This window comes from Xyrauchen texanus, chromosome 20 (assembly GCF_025860055.1).
Source record: "Xyrauchen texanus isolate HMW12.3.18 chromosome 20, RBS_HiC_50CHRs, whole genome shotgun sequence".
In the NCBI taxonomy this organism is placed as follows: domain Eukaryota; kingdom Metazoa; phylum Chordata; class Actinopteri; order Cypriniformes; family Catostomidae; genus Xyrauchen; species Xyrauchen texanus.
In genome coordinates this window covers 10906300-10927714 of record NC_068295.1, presented here as the reverse complement: position 1 = coordinate 10927714, position 21415 = coordinate 10906300, and the positions used below count along the sequence as shown (strand labels likewise).

Genomic DNA, 21415 nt, shown 5'->3' with positions numbered 1-21415 from the left:
CTAATGGATACAAATGAAAAGTGGCGGTTTCATTAAACATAATGTTTTATGTTCTCCTACCTTGAGATTCTGATGCTGGTCTTTGCAGTCTTTGTGTGAAGTGATTTTATTGGAAGCACACTGTGATAACAATGTTTCTAAGTCCCTCACTTGTTGACACAGCTCTTCATAACATTTACGAGAAGATTTCTGGCACTCAACACACCTTGTGATGGACAAGCAACAATAACCAGAATCTCAGTAAAACTGATTAATATTTCCACATTGAGTATTTAGAACTTGATGACAGGAGATTAAATGGTCAACTTAAGATCATAGCTAGGAAGAACAGATAGCATATTATGTAAAGTAAATGTAAATGAAATACAATGAGTAAAAATAAAAACAAAGGCCATTACTTCAGTATTCAACATTTCTAAGCAGAAATTCATGAGTGAGTGAAGAAAGGAACAACTGTGATTGCTATCATGTAAATAAGGTTTCAGTCTGTGTACCTCTTCAGAGTTTCCAGTTGTATTTGGGCCTGGCCCTTGAGGGTCGACAGCCTGACCAGGAGATCACCTAGAACCTCTGTCTGGAGAAATTCAATTTTCTGTGGATTGAAACAGGGATGCTGTGGGGCTTGAGTTTGGAGCTGTGAAACATGGGACTGGAACTCAGTGTCTAGAATTGATAAAGCTTGCTGAGTGTCTTTGAGTCTTTCTGAACAGCTTCTAGCAGAGCAGATTGAGGGAAGGAGGACCAACACAGCTCTTTGGAAGAACCTAATGGTTTTAATCACTGCCTTGGTGTAGTTTCTCAACAATTCCTTAGCTTTAGTTAGGCTCACCTGGAAAGAGAAAAACAGGTTCAAACCCATTCTCATTTTTACGAGGATCCTATGTATAGTGTCTCCTTACTTTTGAGCCAATTGAAGATTAAAAACATTAAACTCACCATTCGCTGATCACACTTTTCCAAAACCATATCCTTCAAGCAAGTGAGCTGTTTGGAGTCTTCTGGCCTCTGTTCACATTGAGCCCCAATCCTTTTTTCAAGAATCTCAAGTACTCGCATTCTGGATTCTATGTCCTTTCTGAGCACTAGGCACTTTCTCAGTTCTTTTTCAATTACGTCATCTTTTGGTTCAATATCAAAAGGCTTTTCCAGTTCCTCACTGGTCTCTTTGAGGAAAGAATAAAGAACTCTCTGTTCTGATGGATAATGAATGTGTTTCAGTAGATCCAATTCCACTATCTGAAGATTATTGTGCACTGTCAATTCTTGAGTTTTTAGACTTTCCAGGATTTGTTTAAGTCTTGCCTGCTCTGCAGAAAGCTGAGATGGATAAAGATCTACTGTGATATCCTGGAGCTGATCTCTTGTTTCCTCACACAAGAGCTGTATTAAAGGGATTTGGGTCAATAGGGCCTGACAAGCTTTGTAGCGTGCCTCATGGTTTACACTGTTGTCTTTGGTCTCTGGAATCTGAGCCTCCACTTCTTCCTTGAGCTCTTCAACACACTGACTAAGGGTCAAGTACCTTACATGAGCTTGTGCTTTGTCATCCAAATCGTTCATTTTCTGGTGGAGTTCAGTGATAATGCATAACAGCTCTCTTCTCTTGTCCTCTGCACAGGGATTGACTAGGTCAACCTGGGATTTGTGTTCCACAATCATCTGGTTGATGGGCTCGATGGAGGAGAGAGTTTCCTTGGTAATAGGGAACCTGTGACTTTTTACGTCAAACAGCATTTGTCTCAGACTCTTTTCAAGTGATGATACTTTCCTCTGAGAGGATTCTTGGTTCTGCATGACATCTATAACTTTCTGGCTACAAGCTTTCTCATAATTGACGATACTCTTGATGTCCTCTTGAAGGTTGGTGAGTTTTGTATTCAGCTGAGAACTCTCAGAGATACTTAGCTCTGAGAAAATATCTCTGCTTTTCATCAGAAGTGCTTCAAGAACAGCAGACTGCTTTTCCGCTTCTTTAAGAGACTCCTTAATCTGCCTCAACCTGCGATCCAAGTCTGCCACACTTAAAATCTGATAATCCTCTCTCCTCAAAGCCTCTTTTTGGAGATGTCCAACCACCCAGGATTCAACATCTGCTATCTGCTCTGACATCTTCTCCCGGGTTTGAAGCCCTGACTCCATTTCGCGAACCGCCTCGGCTAGTTTCCCTGCTGTCGATTTGGACAAATCCTCAAGAGCCTTCAAGGATGAGGTCACCATAGGAACATCAGATTCTTCTAGGTCAGGTATCAGCTCGGTGACTTCCTCAACCAAAGCCTTTAACTGGGTTTGCTTAGAGCTCATCTCAGACTGCAATTTCTTTAAATCTTTAATCTGTCGATGGACATCTTCTGGAAGCAAAGACACCTTCTTCTGCTGTCCTTTCATATTAAATTCTGTCTGCTTGGCCCAAGCCAGTGCATCTGTCATCACCTTAACAATTTTACTTAATGTTGGGTTTCTGCTGGTAGGGGCTGCAGCTGCTAACTGTTTACCCATTTGATCCAGCTGGTCTTTGATGTTCTGAAGGTCTTGCTCAATGCTGTATGTCTCTGCTTTAAATTGGAAACCTTTGGCAAGATCCTCAGAGGTCTGGTGAAGATTGAGGTACTGCTGTTGAGTGGAAGTGAGATCAGCATTTATATTCATAACTTCTTTAGCTCTCTTGCTATCCCAAACAACTGGTGAGGATTCTGATGAGTCCAAGGTCTTCTTAATGTTCTCTAGATGGTCTTTTAAAGCACTGACATCTTGAAGAAGTCTAGCACTTTCTTTGGAATAAGCACTGACCCTGTAAAGGGCCATCTCTGCATACCTCTCCAGTGCTCTCCACTGGCCCTGTAAGTTATTTTTCTGTATTTCTGCCATTTGTCTCTCAGGCAGACTTAGGTAGGGGGATAATTTTGCATGAGTCTGAATCAGCTCACCAAGAGCTGTCCTTTCCAGCTCCATGTTTCTCAAGAAAGAGTGTAGCCTCTCTTCCTCAACAAAACTGCTCTCAGCTGGAGATCTGCAGATGTACAAGAAACATTTATGGGCCTTTACTATCTAATGAGCAGTAGTTTTGTGTTCTGTAGTAGTTTCAAGTACTTACGTCCTTAATGCCTCACATTCAGTTTGGAGTCTCTCCAGAGTAGCTTTGACTTTCTGTGTCTGTCTGTCAAAATCTGCAACCATCTGTAGCTGAGCTTCCTTGGAGTGGACAGCATTGGCTGCATCCCACAACGCTGCACTCCACTGAGCACTCAGCTGTTGCATGGCCTTAGTGTCATGGACTGTGCCATTAGTGCTGGTGCCAATGTCATCATTAACCTGGTCTTGCATAGACATCATGGACACCTGTCCCTGGGCATACCTTCTACATTCCTAAAATAATTACAATATTAATACAATATTATTTAATACAAAAATGAAATTAGCTCACCTCCAATCTCATCTCTGCTTTTAGCACAACAATTGTAAGAATTACACTGGCAGCCAAATGTTTGAAATAATGTACAGATTTAAAAGTTTCTGAAGGAGATTGGTACTTTAATTCACCAAAGTGGCATTCAACTGATCATAATGTATAGTCAGGACATTACTGATGTAAAAAAACAGCACCATCACTATTTGAAAAATGTCCTTTTTGATCAAATCTAGACAGGCTCCATTGACAGCAGCCATCACTCCAACACCTTATCCTTGAGATGTCATGCTAAATTTCAAATTTGGTACTAGATAATCACTTGCCATTATATCATACACTGTGGAAAGCTATTTGGTTCATTAAATGAAGCATAACATTGTCTTTGAGTGTGTTTTTATGCCACAGTATGCAATAGACTGGCATGTCTTAAGGTCAATATTAGGTCAAAAATGGCAAAAAAGAAACCGCTTTCTAGAAACTCATCAGTCAATCAGTGTTTTGAGGAATGAAGGCTATACAATGCTTGAAGTTGCCAAAAAAATTAAGATTTCATACAAAGGTGTACACTACAGTCTTCAAAGACAAAGGACAACTGACTCTAACAAGGACAGAAAGAGATGTGGAAGGCCAGATGGACAACTAAACAAGAGGATAAGTACTTTAGAGACTCTAGACACCTCACATATCCTCGGCTGGCAGCTTCATTGAATTCTACCTGCTCAACACCAGTTTCATGTACAACAGTAAATAGAAGACTCAGGGGTGTAGACCTTATGGAAATAATTGCAAAGAAAAAGCCACTTTTGAAACAGAAAATAAAGTTGGCAAAGAAACAGACATTGGACAACAAATGATTGGAAAAGAGTGTTATGGATCTTAACCACGTTGAGCTTATGTGGGATCAGCTAGACTGTAAGGTGCGTGAGAAGTGCCCGACAAGACAGCCACATCTACAGGATCTACAAGTTTTACAGGAAGCATGGGGTGAAATGTCACCTGAGTATCTGGACAAACTGACAGATAGAATGCCAAGGATCTGCAAAGCTGTCATTGCTGCATGTGGAGGATTTTTTCAATGAGAAATCTTTGAAGTAGTTTAGGATGTTCTGAATTTTTTTTCAAATTGTAATAGCAATTTTTCACATTATTAATGTCTATACTGACTATACATTGTGATCAGTCAAATGCAAATTTGGTGAATAAAAGTACCAATTTCTTTCCAAAAGAGCAAAATCTGTTCATTATTCCCAAGTTTTGGCCTCCAGTGTCTATTATAAAAATCAGCCACTATACAATGGCAGTAGGCTAATAAAATAAGTTTTAAAGAGTGAGGGTTACCCACCTCAGTCTCCTCTAGCTGTTTGGCCATGTGTGTGGAGTTCAGTGCAGCTGTATGATTTTGAAGGTCCAATAAATGGAACACCAGTCTTTTTAATCGAGTTTTGAGGTCAGCACTGGACGTGTCCAGAATTTTCAGGGGACTTTCATATGGCATACCCTATAAAATAATACAGGATATTATTGTGTGTATTGAGTGACACCAACACATTTACACCGATCAGCCCCAACATTAAAACCACTTGCCTAAGATTGCGCAGGCCCCCTCGTGCCGCCAAAACTGTGTCAAATCGAATCTCAGAATAGCATTCTTAGATGCTATTCTTCTCACCACAATTATACAGAGTGGTTAACTGAGATACCGTAGACCTTATCTTTTACTGAATGTTTTTTTGTTTTTGGCACCATTTGGAAGTAAATTCTAGAGACTGTTGTGTATGAAAATCCCAGGAGATCAGCAGTTACAGAAATACTCAAACCAGCCCATCTGGCACAAACAATCATCCATGTGATTATCTAATCAGCCAATCATGTGGCAGCAGTGCAGTACATAAAATCATGTAGATATGGGTCAGCAGCTTCAGTTAATGTTCACATCAACCATCAGAATGGTGAAAAAAAATAATCTCAGTGATTTTGTCCATGGCATGATTGTTGGTGCCATATTGGCTAGTTTGTGTATTTCTGTAACTAGCAAAATCTGTGACCCATTATCAGAATTTGTTTTTCATGTTAAACGCTTTCACTGTTAAAATCACTTCAGAAATGTTTAATCGATAGTGGATATATTAAAGAATACCTCCATGAGTACAGATTTTGGTCCCTTTTCAGTCATTTGTTTGATCATCAAGAAGATATCCTTCGTTGTGAGTCCCAGTGGCTCCTCCTCTTCTTCTACTTGACTCTTAATGTTTTCAGTGGTAAGTCCAACTTGAGTAGAAATATCTACAGCTTGATCCTGTGGCTGCAACAGTTAAAAAAAGCAGAGTAAGCTTAAGGCAACATCACTGACCTACAGTAGCAACTACAGTAGCAACTTCAATATCACTCACAGTGGATACAAATTTATCAAATACAAAACTGAGACACTAAAACATTAAATAAATAATTATATGAAAAGAAAGTTTCAGCAAACTCTTTAATGTTAAGAAGCTCAACATAAACTGCGAAAGCCATTCCAAACATACACAGTGTCATAAGCAACAGATGAGGGAACACAAACAAAATTATTAATGACTTTTTTGTGAGCTTATGACATAAAACATATGAAAACAATGAGAGCTGTTTCTATTTGTTGCTGCAGGGCAGTAATAACTGTTTACATAGAGGATTTTTTCAGAGCGACACCAACATATACAAAAAAAATTAGGAAGGTTATTCAGGACCCACAGAAATAACAGTTGATAGAAACTTGGTTAGAAGACTGCTGGTTCTATCAGGGTTAAGGCATAACGTGTTAGCTGCAGCACAATCTCACACAATTGGAATGCTGCAAGATAGCAAATTATACATTTCCCCCACAAGACCAAAAAAATCCAAACAGATTGAACAAAGTTTCATTTTGGCCTTGAAAGTATGGTTCCTCTTTATTTTCCATCTCTTTAAAGCCTTAATGACTTGGGGAAAGAAAAAACACACTGCACTCATCCTCAGTTTAAGTTCTTAAATGGAAAGTGTCCAACATGCAGAAACCACACAATCATGCATCACATATGTTTGTATCTTTGGTGGAATCATGCTCATTAAAGTTACCTGCATCACACTGATGCTCTCAGTTTGACTGACTACAGCTATGTGTTCTGGGACCAATGTAACAGAGTCCTCCCCCTCTTCTAGCTGTTCCTGACCAATTAATGGCCTACTGATATGATCCACTTCATCTTCCTGTTTGGTTAATTGGTCAACAACAGCTTCCTCCTCCATTGGTGCACAGACAGAAACTTTTTCATTCTCTGAACTTTCTTTGTGCCTGGTTGGTGGAGTTGGTATGACATGTGGCTCCGCTGGTTTCAAAGGAACTCTGTCAGCATCAGCTTCATCTTTCTTTTTCCTAGTCGGTGGAGTTGGTTGAGGGGAAAGCTCCTCAAGTTCATTTTTTGAAGTAGCAGAAACCATCTCAGTTTCTGCTTGACTGTCTTTTTGCCACAGAGGAGGAGCTGGTTTGACCATGCTCTTCTCTTCTCGCAATTTAACAGCATCGGCGACTAATTCTTTGTCAACTTTGCAATCATTCCTTCTTGTTGGTGGTGTGGGTTTCACAACATTCTCCCTTTCTTCTTGGGTTTTGCAAACTCCCAAAGTCACATCACTTTCTTCTTGACTAACTTTGCGTCTAACAGGTGGAGATAGTTTAACAGTGGGCTCTTCTCCGTCTCTTAGTTCACTGGTTTGCTGATTATCAATTTTCCTTAATACAGCACTATGCAAAACTGTATCAATCTCTGTATTATCCTTACGTCTTCTTGCTGGTGGTGTTGGTTGGGTCTCCAGATCGAGTGAAAATCTTTGATCTTCTTCTTTCTCTTTACGTTGTCTTGCTGGTGGAGTGGGTTGAGGGGAAAGCTCCTCAAGTTCATTTTTTGAAGTAGTAGAAACCATCTCAGTTTCTGCTTGACTGTCTTTTTGCCACAGAGGAGGAGCTGGTTTGACCATGCTCTTCTCTTCTCGCAATTTAACAGCATCGGCGACTAATTCTTTGTCAAATTTGCAATCTTTCCTTCTTGTTGGTGGTGTGAGTTTCACAACGTTCTCCCTTTCTTCTTGGGTTTTGCAAACTCCCAAAGTCACATCACTTTCTTCTTGACTAACTTTGCGTCTAACAGGTGGGGTTAGTTTAATAGTGGGCTCTTCTCCGTCTCTTAGTTCACTGGTTTGCTGATTATCAATTTTCCTTAATACAGCACTATGCAAAACTGTATCAATCTCTGTATTATCCTTACGTCTTCTTGCTGGTGGTGTTGGTTGGGTCTCCAGATCGAGTGAAAATCTTTGATCTTCTTCTTTCTCTTTATGTTGTCTTGCTGGTGGAGTGGGTTGAGGGGAAAGCTCCTCAAGTTCATTTTTTGAAGTAGCGGAAACCATCTCAGTTTCTGCTTGACTGTCTTTTGCCACAGAGGAGGAGCTGGTTTGACCATGCTCTTCTCTTCTCGCAATTTAACAGCATCGGCGACTAATTCTTTGTCAACTTTGCAATCTTTCCTTCTTGTTGGTGGTGTGAGTTTCACAATGTTCTCCCTTTCTTCTTGGTTTTGCAAACTCCCAAAGTCACATCACTTTCTTCTTGACTAACTTTGCGTCTAACAGGTGGGGTTAGTTTAACAGTGGGCTCTTCTCCGTCTCTTAGTTCACTGGTTTGCTGATTATCAATTTTCCTTAATACAGCACTATGCAAAACTGTATCAATCTCTGTATTATCCTTACGTCTTCTTGCTGGTGGTGTTGGTTGGGTCTCCAGATCGAGTGAAAATCTTTGATCTTCTTCTTTCTCTTTACGTTGTCTTGCTGGTGGAGTGGGTTGAGGGGAAAGCTCCTCAAGTTCATTTTTTGAAGTAGTAGAAACCATCTCAGTTTCTGCTTGACTGTCTTTTTGCCACAGAGGAGGAGCTGGTTTGACCATGCTCTTCTCTTCTCGCAATTTAACAGCATCGGCGACTAATTCTTTGTCAACTTTGCAATCTTTCCTTCTTGTTGGTGGTGTGGGTTTCACAACGTTCTCCCTTTCTTCTTGGGTTTTGCAAACTCCCAAAGTCACATCACTTTCTTCTTGACTAACTTTGCGTCTAACAGGTGGGGTTAGTTTAACAGTGGGCTCTTCTACATCTCTTAGTTCACTGGTTTGCTGATTATCAATTTTCCTTAATACAGCACTATGCAAAACTGTATCAATCTCTGTATTATCCTTACGTCTTCTTGCTGGTGGTGTTGGTTGGGTCTCCAGATCGAGTGAAAATCTTTGATCTTCTTCTTTCTCTTTACGTTGTCTTGCTGGTGGAGTGGGTTGAGGGAAAGCTCCTCAAGTTCATTTTTGAAGTAGCAGAAACCATCTCAGTTTCTGCTTGACTGTCTTTTTGCCACAGAGGAGGAGCTGGTTTGACCGTGCTCTTCTCTTCTCGCAATTTAACAGCATCGGCGACTAATTCTTTGTCAACTTTGCAATCTTTCCTTCTTGTTGGTGGTGTGAGTTTCACAACGTTCTCCCTGTCTTCTTGGGTTTTGCAAACTCCCAAAGTCACATCACTTTCTTCTTGACTAACTTTGCGTCTAACAGGTGGGGTTAGTTTAACAGTGGGCTCTTCTCCGTCTCTTAGTTCACTGGTTTGCTGATTATCAATTTTCCTTAATACAGCACTATGCAAAACTGTATCAATCTCTGTATTATCCTTACGTCTTCTTGCTGGTGGTGTTGGTTGGGTCTCCAGATCGAGTGAAAATCTTTGATCTTCTTCTTTCTCTTTACGTTGTCTTGCTGGTGGAGTGGGTTGAGGGAAAGCTCCTCAAGTTCATTTTTGAAGTAGCAGAAACCATCTCAGTTTCTGCTTGACTGTCTTTTGCCACAGAGGAGGAGCTGGTTTGACCATGCTCTTCTCTTCTCGCAATTTAACAGCATCGGCGACTAATTCTTTGTCAACTTTGCAATCTTTCCTTCTTGTTGGTGGTGTGAGTTTCACAACGTTCTCCCTGTCTTCTTGGGTTTTGCAAACTCCCAAAGTCACATCACTTTCTTCTTGACTAACTTTGCGTCTAACAGGTGGGGTTAGTTTAACAGTGGGCTCTTCTACATCTCTTAGTTCACTGGTTTGCTGATTATCAATTTTCCTTAATACAGCACTATGCAAAACTGTATCAATCTCTGTATTATCCTTACGTCTTCTTGCTGGTGGTGTTGGTTGGGTCTCCAGATCGAGTGAAAATCTTTGATCTTCTTCTTTCTCTTTACGTTGTCTTGCTGGTGGAGTGGGTTGAGGGAAAGCTCCTCAAGTTCATTTTTGAAGTAGCAGAAACCATCTCAGTTTCTGCTTGACTGTCTTTTTGCCACAGAGGAGGAGCTGGTTTGACCATGCTCTTCTCTTCTCGCAATTTAACAGCATCGGCGACTAATTCTTTGTCAACTTTGCAATCTTTCCTTCTTGTTGGTGGTGTGAGTTTCACAACGTTCTCCCTTTCTTCTTGGGTTTTGCAAACTCCCAAAGTCACATCACTTTCTTCTTGACTAACTTTGCGTCTAACAGGTGGGGTTAGTTTAACAGTGGGCTCTTCTACATCTCTTAGTTCACTGGTTTGCTGATTATCAATTTTCCTTAATACAGCACTATGCAAAACTGTATCAATCTCTGTATTATCCTTACGTCTTCTTGCTGGTGGTGTTGGTTGGGTCTCCAGATCGAGTGAAAATCTTTGATCTTCTTCTTTCTCTTTACGTTGTCTTGCTGGTGGAGTGGGTTGAGGGGAAAGCTCCTCAAGTTCATTTTTTGAAGTAGCGGAAACCATCTCAGTTTCTGCTTGACTGTCTTTTTGCCACAGAGGAGGAGCTGGTTTGACCATGCTCTTCTCTTCTCGCAATTTAACAGCATCGGCGACTAATTCTTTGTCAACTTTGCAATCTTTCCTTCTTGTTGGTGGTGTGAGTTTCACAATGTTCTCCCTTTCTTCTTGGGTTTTGCAAACTGCCAAAGTCACATCACTTTCTTCTTGACTAACTTTGCGTCTAACAGGTGGGGTTAGTTTAACAGTGGGCTCTTCTCCGTCTCTTAGTTCACTGGTTTGCTGATTATCAATTTTCCTTAATACAGCACTATGCAAAACTGTATCAATCTCTGTATTATCCTTACGTCTTCTTGCTGGTGGTGTTGGTTGGGTCTCCAGATCGAGTGAAAATCTTTGATCTTCTTCTTTCTCTTTACGTTGTCTTGCTGGTGGAGTGGGTTGGGTCTCCAGATCAATTGATAATACTTGGTCTTCTTTCTCTTTATGTTGTCTTGCTGGTGGTGTTGTTTGGGTCTTCAGATCAAGAGACAATCTTTGGTCTTCTTTTTCTTTACGTCGTCTTGCTGGTGGTGTTGGTTGTGTCTCCAGATCAAGAGACAATCTTTGGTCTTCTTTTTCTTTATGTCGTCTTGCTGGTGGAGTTGGTTGGGTCTCCAGATCGAGTGAACATTTTTGATCTTCTCCTTTCTCTTTTTGTCTTCTTGCTGGTGGAGTGGGTTGGGTCTCCAGATCAAGCAATAATCGTTGGTCTTTTTCTTTACGTTGTGTTGCTGGTGGTGTTGGTTGGGTCTCCAGATTAAGTGAAAATGTAAGATCTTCTCCTTTCTGTTGACGTCGTCTTGCTGGTGGTGTGGGAAGAACTTCTTGAAGTATCTGTGATTCAGGGTTTAGAGACATCAAGTCACCTATACATTGTCTGGTTGGAGGTGTTGGTGTGACATACGTCTTGTCAAACTGAACCTTGCTTTCACCCTCATTCCGTCTTCTGACTGGTGGTGTCGGTCTAAGTTCAATTTCTACAGACTGTGCTTTATCAACTGATAGGGTATTTTTAGACTCTTCCTCCTTAATTATATGAATGGTGTCTCCATTTTCAGGTGATCGTCGCCTTTCTGGTGGCGTTGGTTTAGGTTCAAATTTCATGGATTGTGCTTTAGCACCTGATGGGGTCTTTTTTGATTCTTTCTTCTCATTGAAATGCATAGTGTCTCTATCTTCAGGTTTCTCCCCTGCTGTTGATGAGACATCCATCTTGTCTGATTGGACATTAGTTTCACCCTCATTTGGTTGCCTGACTGGTGGCATCAGTTTAGGTCCAATTTCTAGGGTTTGTGCTTTATTATCTGATGAGATCTTCATTGTCTCTTCTCCCTTAATGACATCCATGGCCTCTCCAACTTCAAGTTTGTCCTCTGGTGTTGGTGAGACATCCATACTTTCTGACTGGTCCTCAGTTTCATCCTCATTCCATTGCTTGATTGGAGGTGTCAATTTAGATTTAGCTTCAACGGATTGTGCTTTATTACCTGATGGGGTCTTCTTGATCTTTTTCTCTTCAATGACATGCATGACATCTCCACTTACATCTTTGTCTTCTGTAGGAAGGTCTGCATCTTCTAATGCTTCTGTAGGCAACTTTGTACTGGCCAAAACCTCTGTATCTCTCTCAGCAGATATTGCCCCAACTTCTCTCTCCAGTCTTTCTGATGTTAGATGTTCTGATCCCTGAATTTCTGCCTCAGTGGGTTCTCTGAAAGAAGTGGCTTCATGAGCATGATGTCTCTGCATCTCCATTTCATTAGGGATGTCTAGAATAATATATCTGCGTTGGAGTTCATGCGGGCCATTATCTGTGGTCCAGTTGCCCTCTATGTCAGCACGTGCAGCATTTGGTCCATTATTCCTAGTCAATGTTCCAAGACCTCTCGTAGCAGCATCTCTGATAACTTGTGCTTCTGTGGGTGGGGCTAGGGTTGCTTGCACTTGTCTGTTAGTGTCTATTTCAGCAAGCTCTGACTGATATGGTCCTATTGCTGAACTTATTACTGACACATTTTCCATGCCTGTCTTATTTAGAGAACCCTGAATGCTCTTTGAATCCTCAGCTTCTGGAGGACCCAAAATGTTATTATCTTGTTTGCCCATTTTTTGCCACTGTGTGATCTCATTCCCAATAGGACTAGCAGAAACTATCCTCACTGTAGTACTATCTGAGGGTGTGGCCACACTCTGTATGTGCACCGTATCTACATCCAAAATAACTGCAGCAACTTTTTTTGTTTGAATTTCACTTTCCCTACTACATTGCTCTTGAGAATGTAGAATATATGAGTCCTCTTCCTCTTTATCTTCATCTGAAGTCATTGGCTCAATCTTATCATCCTCCATTCTTTCAGCGAAAGAGTCAGAACTTAAAACCTCAATAGACTTTTGGCTTTCCTGCCTTTCTGTGCTTGAACTCTCAGTGCCATAGATTTCCATATATTTTACTTCTAAGCTGTGGAAAGCCACAGGCGAGGCAGTTTGCATCTTTTCATCTGCATTCTCATCATTCTCAGGCTTTGCTTCCAAAGCAACAGAGATGCACTTTGACTCACTCTCACCTTCATTTGCTTCATGGCTGCTTGCAGCAATAGCAAATTTAAACACACTTGTGTCTGGCTCAGTTACCATCTCTGTGGCTACATGTACAGTTGTTTTGAGCTCAGCCTGTTCAACATCAGTCTCTAATGTTAGTGGGGTTTTTCCTGCAGTGTAAGTTTCTATTTCTGATGTAGTTTCTGAGAGTACACATACAGGGATCTTGCTCTCAAGGTTTTCAGATGGCTGCATCTTAGCCTGTTCATTGTCATCTGTCTTTACACAACTCTCCATGATGGATGCAGAAGAAACAACTGACTGTGTAAACTCATTGGTTGATGTTTTCACAGCCGAAACCTACAAATAGTATTTATCATATAGCACATATAGAGTGTTATGGCTGAATATAACGATAGTCAGGAAATATACAGTATTTTCATTATAATGTTTTTAAATATAGCATGAATATTACCTCAAGAAATTAAAAAATTTGAAAATTGTACCTGTGAGTCCACCTTGATGCTTTGAGTCTCCAGTGACAACCTCTGAGTTTCTTGTTTCACCTTCTCCTCAAGATTCTGAAACCCAAATCATCTGTTTAAATCACTACATTTTATGTAAAACAACATCTCAAAGAATACAGCTGTTCAGTCATGATGTCAATTTTTAAGCAAAGCCAGATGGCTACCTTCCTCTGGGCTTTTAAATTAGCAGTTATAAATTAATGAGGAAGCTAAGGTCTGTGGATGACACTAACTGAAGAGACTTTTATGATTTGTTCTACAACATAAATGACACCTCAAACATTTGTTTTGAAATTGCTGTCTTTAAAAAAAAAGTTGATTACAAGTTGCTACAAGGACTACAATGGTTTTGTGATTATTTAAGCATATAAACACACATCCTTATGGTACGTTTGTCCTTATTTAGCAACATACTAAAAATGTATAGAAAAAAATACAGAAGTTTCAAAATTCACATTTGAGGTATGACTGTGTGCAATTTATGTTGTAGAACAAAACGTGAAAGTCTCTTCTAGTATTTTTAACCACAGATCTTATTTAACCAAAAATCAAAAACTGCTATTCTAAAATCCTATTGGAAATTCCTGAGGGAGCCCAAACTGAACAGCTCAACTGAAATATACTCACCTCAATTTCCTGTTTAAGGTCATTCATGTGAGTCTCTGTTTCATTTAGTGTTTTTATGCCATCTCTTTCAAGCTTGCCAGCCAAGTCAGGGCCCAAGCAATCCCTCAGCAACTCTTTATGGGACAGCGCCATCTGGAGGCTTTTACAAAGTTTCGTTCCTTCCTCAACTGCAGTCTAGGGGGTACCAACAGGATTTAGATTTATTGTGTTACTATGTAACAATGGTATAACTCTGAATACAAACATAGCAATATGAACCTTCGAATACACTCTAGTATGCTGCAAGTATGCTGTAAGAGCACTTCTTGTGCAGTGTATCCACATATGCAAATAACAGATGCACACTTACACACCTGCATGGACATGGTTGAGCTGCATGGAGGATTTGCATTTCTTGACTGGTTCCAGGACTGTATGCTTTGTAAGGCCTGTCTCACACACTGCACAGTGCTGTCTGCACAATCATTTTGTCTTTCTAACAGTTTCGATCGCAGACTGAACAAAACACATTGATGATTGCATATTTACTTGTTATATTGTAATATATTAACAACAATATTATACTGTAACAGTTGTAAAGTAAAACAAACACTAATACAGCTGAGTGAAATTTCTTCATTGTTAAAAAACATTCTCCTATCCCAGCTTAATATGCAGAGACAGCTATAAGCAAATAATTCGGAAGGTTGATTTCCAAGAAAAGTGTAAACACTGTGGTTCTGTACCTCTATAAATTATTCAGGAAAGCCTTTTAAAACAATAATTATATTTGAATATTAATTTGGTGACACAGAAATGACACACTTTAACTTTACCGGTTTGTTACCGATTATACATCTCTCTCCAGTGTAAATACCTGCAATATTGCTGCGTAACTGTTTCCACTACCGAAATTACATCACTAGGGGGCTCCTCATCAGGATGGACCATACGGAGGGCCTGACCAAGGTCACGAACTTTGCCCTCTAAAGCCTCAACTTCTTTCTCACAAATCTGTGGAAATAAATTAAAACAGTGAAAAGTTTAAGATTTCATTTTTCTAAATTGTCAGAATGAATGCACTTATCATAAGGTAGATTTTTTAACATGTTTATACAATACCTTGAAATTATGCCAGTTTTCTTGAAGCTGGCAGATATTCTGTCTGCCATCTAAAAATCCTAAAGAGTTGTCCTGAGCACGCAGCTCATCCAGGAGGCTCTCTGCCTGTTCCCTCAGAATCTGCACCCTGCCAGCTATCCTGAGGTCAATATCACCCAATCTGGCCTCACACACAGCTAGCCATTCCCTCATCTCCTTTTCTGAGGTCACACAGAGGTCATGAAGGTGGCTAACCTCTAAGGTCAGGGCATCACGACCTCCAGGGGTGCAGAGGTGCATCAGGGAATCTTTAACAGCATCCAGATCTCTCATCTCTCTCTTCTCTCTGTCTACGGTCTGAAGAAGAGCCTGGAGAGGCCAAAAGATTTTACTTATGCTTAACATTATGAAACTCTCTCCTTTTTGATAATCTGGCTCATTGGTTGCTCATTGGGGGGTTACTACACTCGGCAACCGGTATGAGAGTGGAGTGTTGAGATTTTTTGAGAATTTGGGACATCATTTTCAGATTCCCAGATTTCAGTTTTATAGATATTTACAGCTCCTCCACATGCTCTGTAATGTTTTTGGGAGTAGCACACACCCCACTAAGGCAGCCGGTGCTTTTTGAGAAGTGATTGCTGCTTTTGGAAAGGTTCATGAGGCATCAATATATTACTCCCTGCTAACTCATTAAGTCTGGGGAATGAAGCTTTAACTTCTATTAAGAGATTATGGGAGAAAGATTAAGATTCTGAAAAATGTCAAGTCTGTATCTAGAGATGCAAGGGTTCACCTTATGCAATTTAAGATTTGAAGTAGATTTTATTGGACACCCTCTTGATTATATAGGCTTGGTCTTAAAGACACACCCACCTGTTGGCGATGCCAATCAGAAGTTGGAGACACTACCTATGTCTTTTGGGAGTGTGCTAAGATCCAACATTTTTTGCTATGTCCAGGCTCTTTGTTTTGGGTGATGGGGCGGTCATGAATTTGGGGGATTCTCACATTGAAAATTGCGTTCTGACTAGTCTCATGATCGGCAGGCAAGTAATTTTAAGGGGTTGGAAGTCAAGTGCACCCTCTTTTTCGGAGTGGTGTGTGGAGATGATGAGGGCTGCATTTGAGGAGGTGGTAAGTAGAACACTGGGGTTTAGGGACTTACTTGTTAAAAAATGGGGACTCTCGGAGAGGGGATGTAGAGAGTGTATTTTAGTTGAATCATGAATGTTTATTATTATTTTATGTAATTTGTGTTATTTATTTATTTATTTTTGGATTGTGTGCATGTGTGTTATTATGTGGGACCACCGGGGTGTTCGTTGGGGGTCAGGTTGGGATTGTATTAGTGAGGTTTAAATGTTGGTTCTTCTTATATGTGTTAAGTTTTTTTCTGTCATGTGTATATGAATCAATAAAATGTGAATTTCAAAACAAATAATAATAATAATAATAAAAAAACAAACAAACCTTAAGAGTGTTTATAGAGCCCTGTAACCCATGGCGTTCAGTGGGCAGGGCACCAAAACCTTTGACCTGCTCTCTTAGCCAATCTTGAGCTACTGTGTGCTGCTCAACTAACTGAGCACAAACTCTCTCTTTTCGTATTTCCTCTTCAACATTCAAAGAAAAATCCTACATAAGCACAAAAAGAATGTCATACAAGTAAATAAAGTTTCTAGTATCTATTAGTTACAGAAATATTAAGCATAACACTCTTTTTCAGACTTACCGTAAGCTCTTTTATTAATTCTGGTATGCACTCCTCAATGGTGGCCCAGGACGGATCAATCCAGCTGGAATCCTGGGTCAGCTGGCTCATCTCTCTCCCAAGCACCCTTACAGCAGCCAAAGATGGGGTCAGGGCTTTTGTGCGGTCCATCAGGCTCCTAGCCTGTTCCACTGTGTGCCTTCGATCCCCTAAACCAGGCCAGGGAAATTGACGGGGCAGTGCAGAAATCTGCTGTTTAACCTGCTCCAGATGGGATTGAAGCTGCTCCATCTGACACTGACAGGACACCAGACGCTCCACTATACTTTTCAGCAGACTGAGAAATGAAACAAGAGGAGAGTTGATTTTTGCTTGCCTAACCAAGAGAGTCAACTCAACCTGTAATTCTTTTCAGGCAGTTTAGGGATGAAAACTACTGGAGCACACAGACATAAATTACAGCATGCATTATAAATAGTTTTGAGGCTTTTTAAATGTAAATGTATGTATTGATTTGTTTCTGTTTTTTAATAACAATGATCTAAAAACAAAAATAATATAAATAATATAACAACAACAACATATTAAAAATAATAATTATTATAATTTTCATCATGAATAACATTATAATAAAGTATTATTTAATAAATAATTATTTTATAATGAATCATTATTTATAATTTGAGTTCTAATGTTTGGAAAAATGTCTAATGAGAAATGTGCATTTGTGTTTTAAAGTGTACACTCTCATTAATTGAATTTCTCACAAGCCACCAATGGAATAAAATGGGTTATCACTGCTAACAACTACTATCACACATAATACAATTACTGCACAAATGACAAGATCTTTTTTGTTCTGGTTTCTTGGTTTCAAATAATTTATCAATGCAGGACAGAACAAACCTATGCAGCTCTAGTGCTTGCAGCATTGTACCATTCCACTCCTCCTCTAAACTTCTCATCTTCTCAATGAGTAAATGTCGTGTTTCTTCATCCAGATCTTTACGGGTGTACAGATTGTCCACTGTACTTTTCATGGCTGCAATCTTAGAATGGCCCTCTGAACAAAGATTTAGAATTGCCTGAAAAACCGAAAGGTAGACTTAATCAGGACTCCCACATCTGTCAACATCATAAACAAAACGTAAATTTGCCATAATTTCTTCTTATAATTTCTCCATCCTGTTCTACTTACCTGTGCTTTATTCAGTCTCTCCTCAAACTGCTCCTGAGTACCATGAGTGTTGTTCCCCAATGAGTCCAGTTCATCTTTCAGGTTCTTCATCCAGGACCAAGTGCTCTCCTCCTGTGTGTAAACATTTTGAACCTCCCTTGAAAGAGATTCCTGGAGTTCAGCCTGGTTCTTCAGCTCTTGTGCAGATGCCAGTACCTTCTTCCATTCTTCTTCAATGGTTCTCAGGTTCTGCTGGATTTCTTGCTTTCTATTCTCATCCAGCCCTTCATGAGAACACAAACCCTCGGCTCTTCTCCTCAGGGTGGCAAGCTTGCAATTTCCATCTGATTCCAAGTTCAGGATAGCCTAAAAAATTATCAAAACATCACAATGAAATTGTATTCCTGTCTGACATAAAACTTTAATGTTGCCCCTTGTCTCTTACTTGAGCACCAGCAATTCTCTGTTGTAGCTGAATATCTTCACCCAGCATTTCGATCTTTAGCTGCTGCTCTTTTATCCAGGACAGAGTGCTCTTCTCCTGGTGTAGAAGATCCTGAAGGTCCATAGAAAGAGATTCCTCAAGTTCTGACTGGTTCTTTAACTCCTGAGCATCCATCATAACTGCTGTCCACTCCTCCTGTACATCTTGTAACATCTGTTGGACTCTCTGACGTCTGTCCTCCTTCAGATCCTGACAGGAACATAGACTCTCACCTTTCCTCTTTAAGTGAATGAGTTTGTCATCCCCCTCAGATCTGTGAGATAGTACAGCCTAATAGAAGCAAAATATCTAGATTGTTATGGCATTTCTCTCGTGCTATTTTCTTAATATGTTTGTTTGGCCCATGATAAAACAATGTAGCAGGGTGAGGTAGACCCGTTTGCTTATTGGCCAGTGTCATGCTAAAACTGTGAACCAATCAGTGCCCGGTTAGTGAATATTAAAAAAGGGAGGGGTTGCTTAGGATGTGTCAATGTTGGTTCCGCCCCTTGCGAATGTTCTGCATTGTGAATTAAGTTATGTGTAGTAGCAGGGTGAAATTCGCGCTTTGTATTTGTGATGTAATCTTAGTGTATTTGTTGCCGCCAGGATAACATTAGTGCATTCTTCTTTTCCCTTTTTTTAGTGTGCACTGGCTGCTTATGCTGAGTTTACACTACACGATTTTAAGCCCGTTTTTCGCTCGCTGACAGTTTTGTTGAGATCGCCGAGAAAAGCCTGAAATCATAGGCAAATCGAAGCTTGCTCCCATAAGTGAGGAACGCAATGTATGAACTACCAAAGATGCGATTTGAGAGAAGTGCAGACGCGTCGCCGATGTCCGCAAGATATCTAGGATGTTAAATATCTAGACCTGTCTGCGATTCCAAATCGTGCAATGTGAAATATGTTTTGACTGAATACAACTGCAGCGTTTACCTACAGCCATTGAGAGAGAGCAAGAAATGGTGCACGGGAAGTCCTGATGTACAGAACATCAACTAGCATGGCTGCGGTATCAAGAAAGTCTCATTGGACCGAAGAAATGGAGGCAAATTAGTAGAAAACTGGCAGGAGCACCAGCACCTATTTGATGTTTCCTCTCAACTATACCACTAGTGGTCAACTGATGTAGTTTTTTAATGGCCGAAGTTAATACCAATATCCAAAAAGCAGGGTGACCGATAGCCAATAAAATGAATAGTTTAATTTTAGAAATAAATAATTGTATTATTTAAATAAACACTAATTTTACACAATATATACTCAAAATTCACAAAACATATGAAAACAGAAAAAGTGCATTATCCATTGACATGACTATCAGTAGATTTTGGAACTGACACTAGGTGAAATTACCACTTCTGTTAACCAGCAAATGCCGATAACCTCAAAATTGTAAAATATTTGCCATATTAATACAGGTGCATCTCAAAAAATGTGAATATTGTTGATGAGTTTTCCGTAATTTTATTCAAAATGTGGAACTTTCATATATTCTAGATTCATTACACATAAAGTGAAATATATCAATCCTTTTTTTTTTATATTGATGATTATGGCTTGAAGCTCATGGAAATCAAAAATCCAGTATCTCAAAATATTAGAATAAAGAATTTATAATACAGAAATGTCGACCATCAGAAAAGTATGTTCATTTATGCACTCAATACTTTTTTGATACAAATTACTGCAAATAATTATTGCTCAGTGGTCCAAAGTCCTCTTTTCAGATGAGAGTAAATTTTGCATTTCATTTGGAAATCAAGTTCCCAAAGTCTGCAGGAAGAGTGGAGAGGCACAGAATCCAAGTTGCTTGAAGTCCAGTGTGAAGTTTCCACAGTCAGTGATGATTTGAGGTGCCATGTCATCTGCTGGTGTTGGTCCACTGTGTTTTCTCAAGTCGAGAGTCAATGCAGCCGTCTACCAGGAGATTTTAGAGCACTTCATGCTTCCATCTGCTGACAAGATTAATGGAGATGCTGATTTCCTTTTCCAGCAGGACTTGGCACCTGCCCACAGTGCCAAAACTAGCAGTAACTGGTTTGCTGACAATGATATTACTGTGCTTGACTGGCCAGCCAACTTGCTTGACCTGAACCCCATAGAGAATCTATGAGATATTGTCAAGAAGAAAATGCGAGACACCAGACCCAACAATACAGACGAGTTTAAGGCCGCTATCAAATCAACCCGGGCTTCCATAACACCTCAGCAGTGCCACAGGCTGATTGCCTCCTTGCCACGCCACATTGATGCAGTAATTTGTGCAAAAGGAGCCCCGACCAAGTATTTAGTGCATAAATTAACATACTTTTCAGAAGATTGACGTTTCTGTATTATAAATTCTTTATTCGAATATGTTGAGATACTGGATTTTTGATTTCCATGAGCTGTAAGCCGTAATCATCAAGATTACAACAAAAAAAGGCTTGAAATATTTCACGTTGTGTAATGAATCTAGAACATATGAAAGTTCCACTTTTTGAATTAAATTATGGAAAAACACTTTTCAACGATATTCAGATTTTTTTAGATGCACCTGTAAGCTTCATCGACATACATCTGTCTATCACTAACCTCAACTCTGTTTAGTTTCTCCTGAAAGGAAGCTGTTACATCAAAGGAATCCAGGGTCTGTTTCAGCTGTCTAATCCAGCAGCAAGTATCCTCATTTTGATCATGGAAAGTCAAGAGCTCTCTGTTGAGGGAATCCTCATGCTCAAACTGGTTCTTAAACTCCTGAGCTAGTTGTATCACTTTTTTCCACTCCTCCTTTACTGCGCTCTGGGTTTGGTCAATATGGCTCCTCCTCTCGTTATCAAGTTCTTTATAAGAACATATATTTTGCCCTTGTCTCTTTAAATGGGCCAATTTGGATTCTGCTTCAAGATGAAGGTCCAAGACAGCCTAGAAGATATAAAGACATTACTCCCCAATATGTGCATTTATAGAAACTTTTTTAGCTGGGTTTTTATCTTATTATTTGAGAGCCCTAAGA

At 39.9% G+C, this 21415-nt stretch overlaps 1 protein-coding gene across 1 annotated transcript in view; it reads right to left on the bottom strand.

The window, feature by feature from the left end:
- Positions 1-21415, bottom strand: part of LOC127660312 (nesprin-2-like) — a 164927-nt gene that overhangs the window by 86445 nt on the left and 57067 nt on the right. Inside the window, exons 45-65 of the mRNA XM_052150448.1 lie at positions 20995-21324; positions 18376-18705; positions 17952-18296; positions 17660-17838; positions 16775-17090; positions 16513-16677; positions 15061-15408; positions 14816-14952; positions 14313-14454; positions 13960-14133; positions 13312-13386; positions 10090-13165; positions 9523-9674; positions 8093-8711; positions 6497-7266; positions 5544-5708; positions 4749-4904; positions 3092-3363; positions 937-3007; positions 495-829; positions 61-205 (exon numbers count right to left, since the gene is read on the bottom strand). Coding sequence (XP_052006408.1) covers positions 61-205; positions 495-829; positions 937-3007; positions 3092-3363; positions 4749-4904; positions 5544-5708; positions 6497-7266; positions 8093-8711; positions 9523-9674; positions 10090-13165; positions 13312-13386; positions 13960-14133; positions 14313-14454; positions 14816-14952; positions 15061-15408; positions 16513-16677; positions 16775-17090; positions 17660-17838; positions 17952-18296; positions 18376-18705; positions 20995-21324 — 10302 coding nt within the window. The remainder of the gene's footprint in view (positions 1-60; positions 206-494; positions 830-936; positions 3008-3091; positions 3364-4748; positions 4905-5543; positions 5709-6496; positions 7267-8092; positions 8712-9522; positions 9675-10089; positions 13166-13311; positions 13387-13959; positions 14134-14312; positions 14455-14815; positions 14953-15060; positions 15409-16512; positions 16678-16774; positions 17091-17659; positions 17839-17951; positions 18297-18375; positions 18706-20994; positions 21325-21415) is intronic.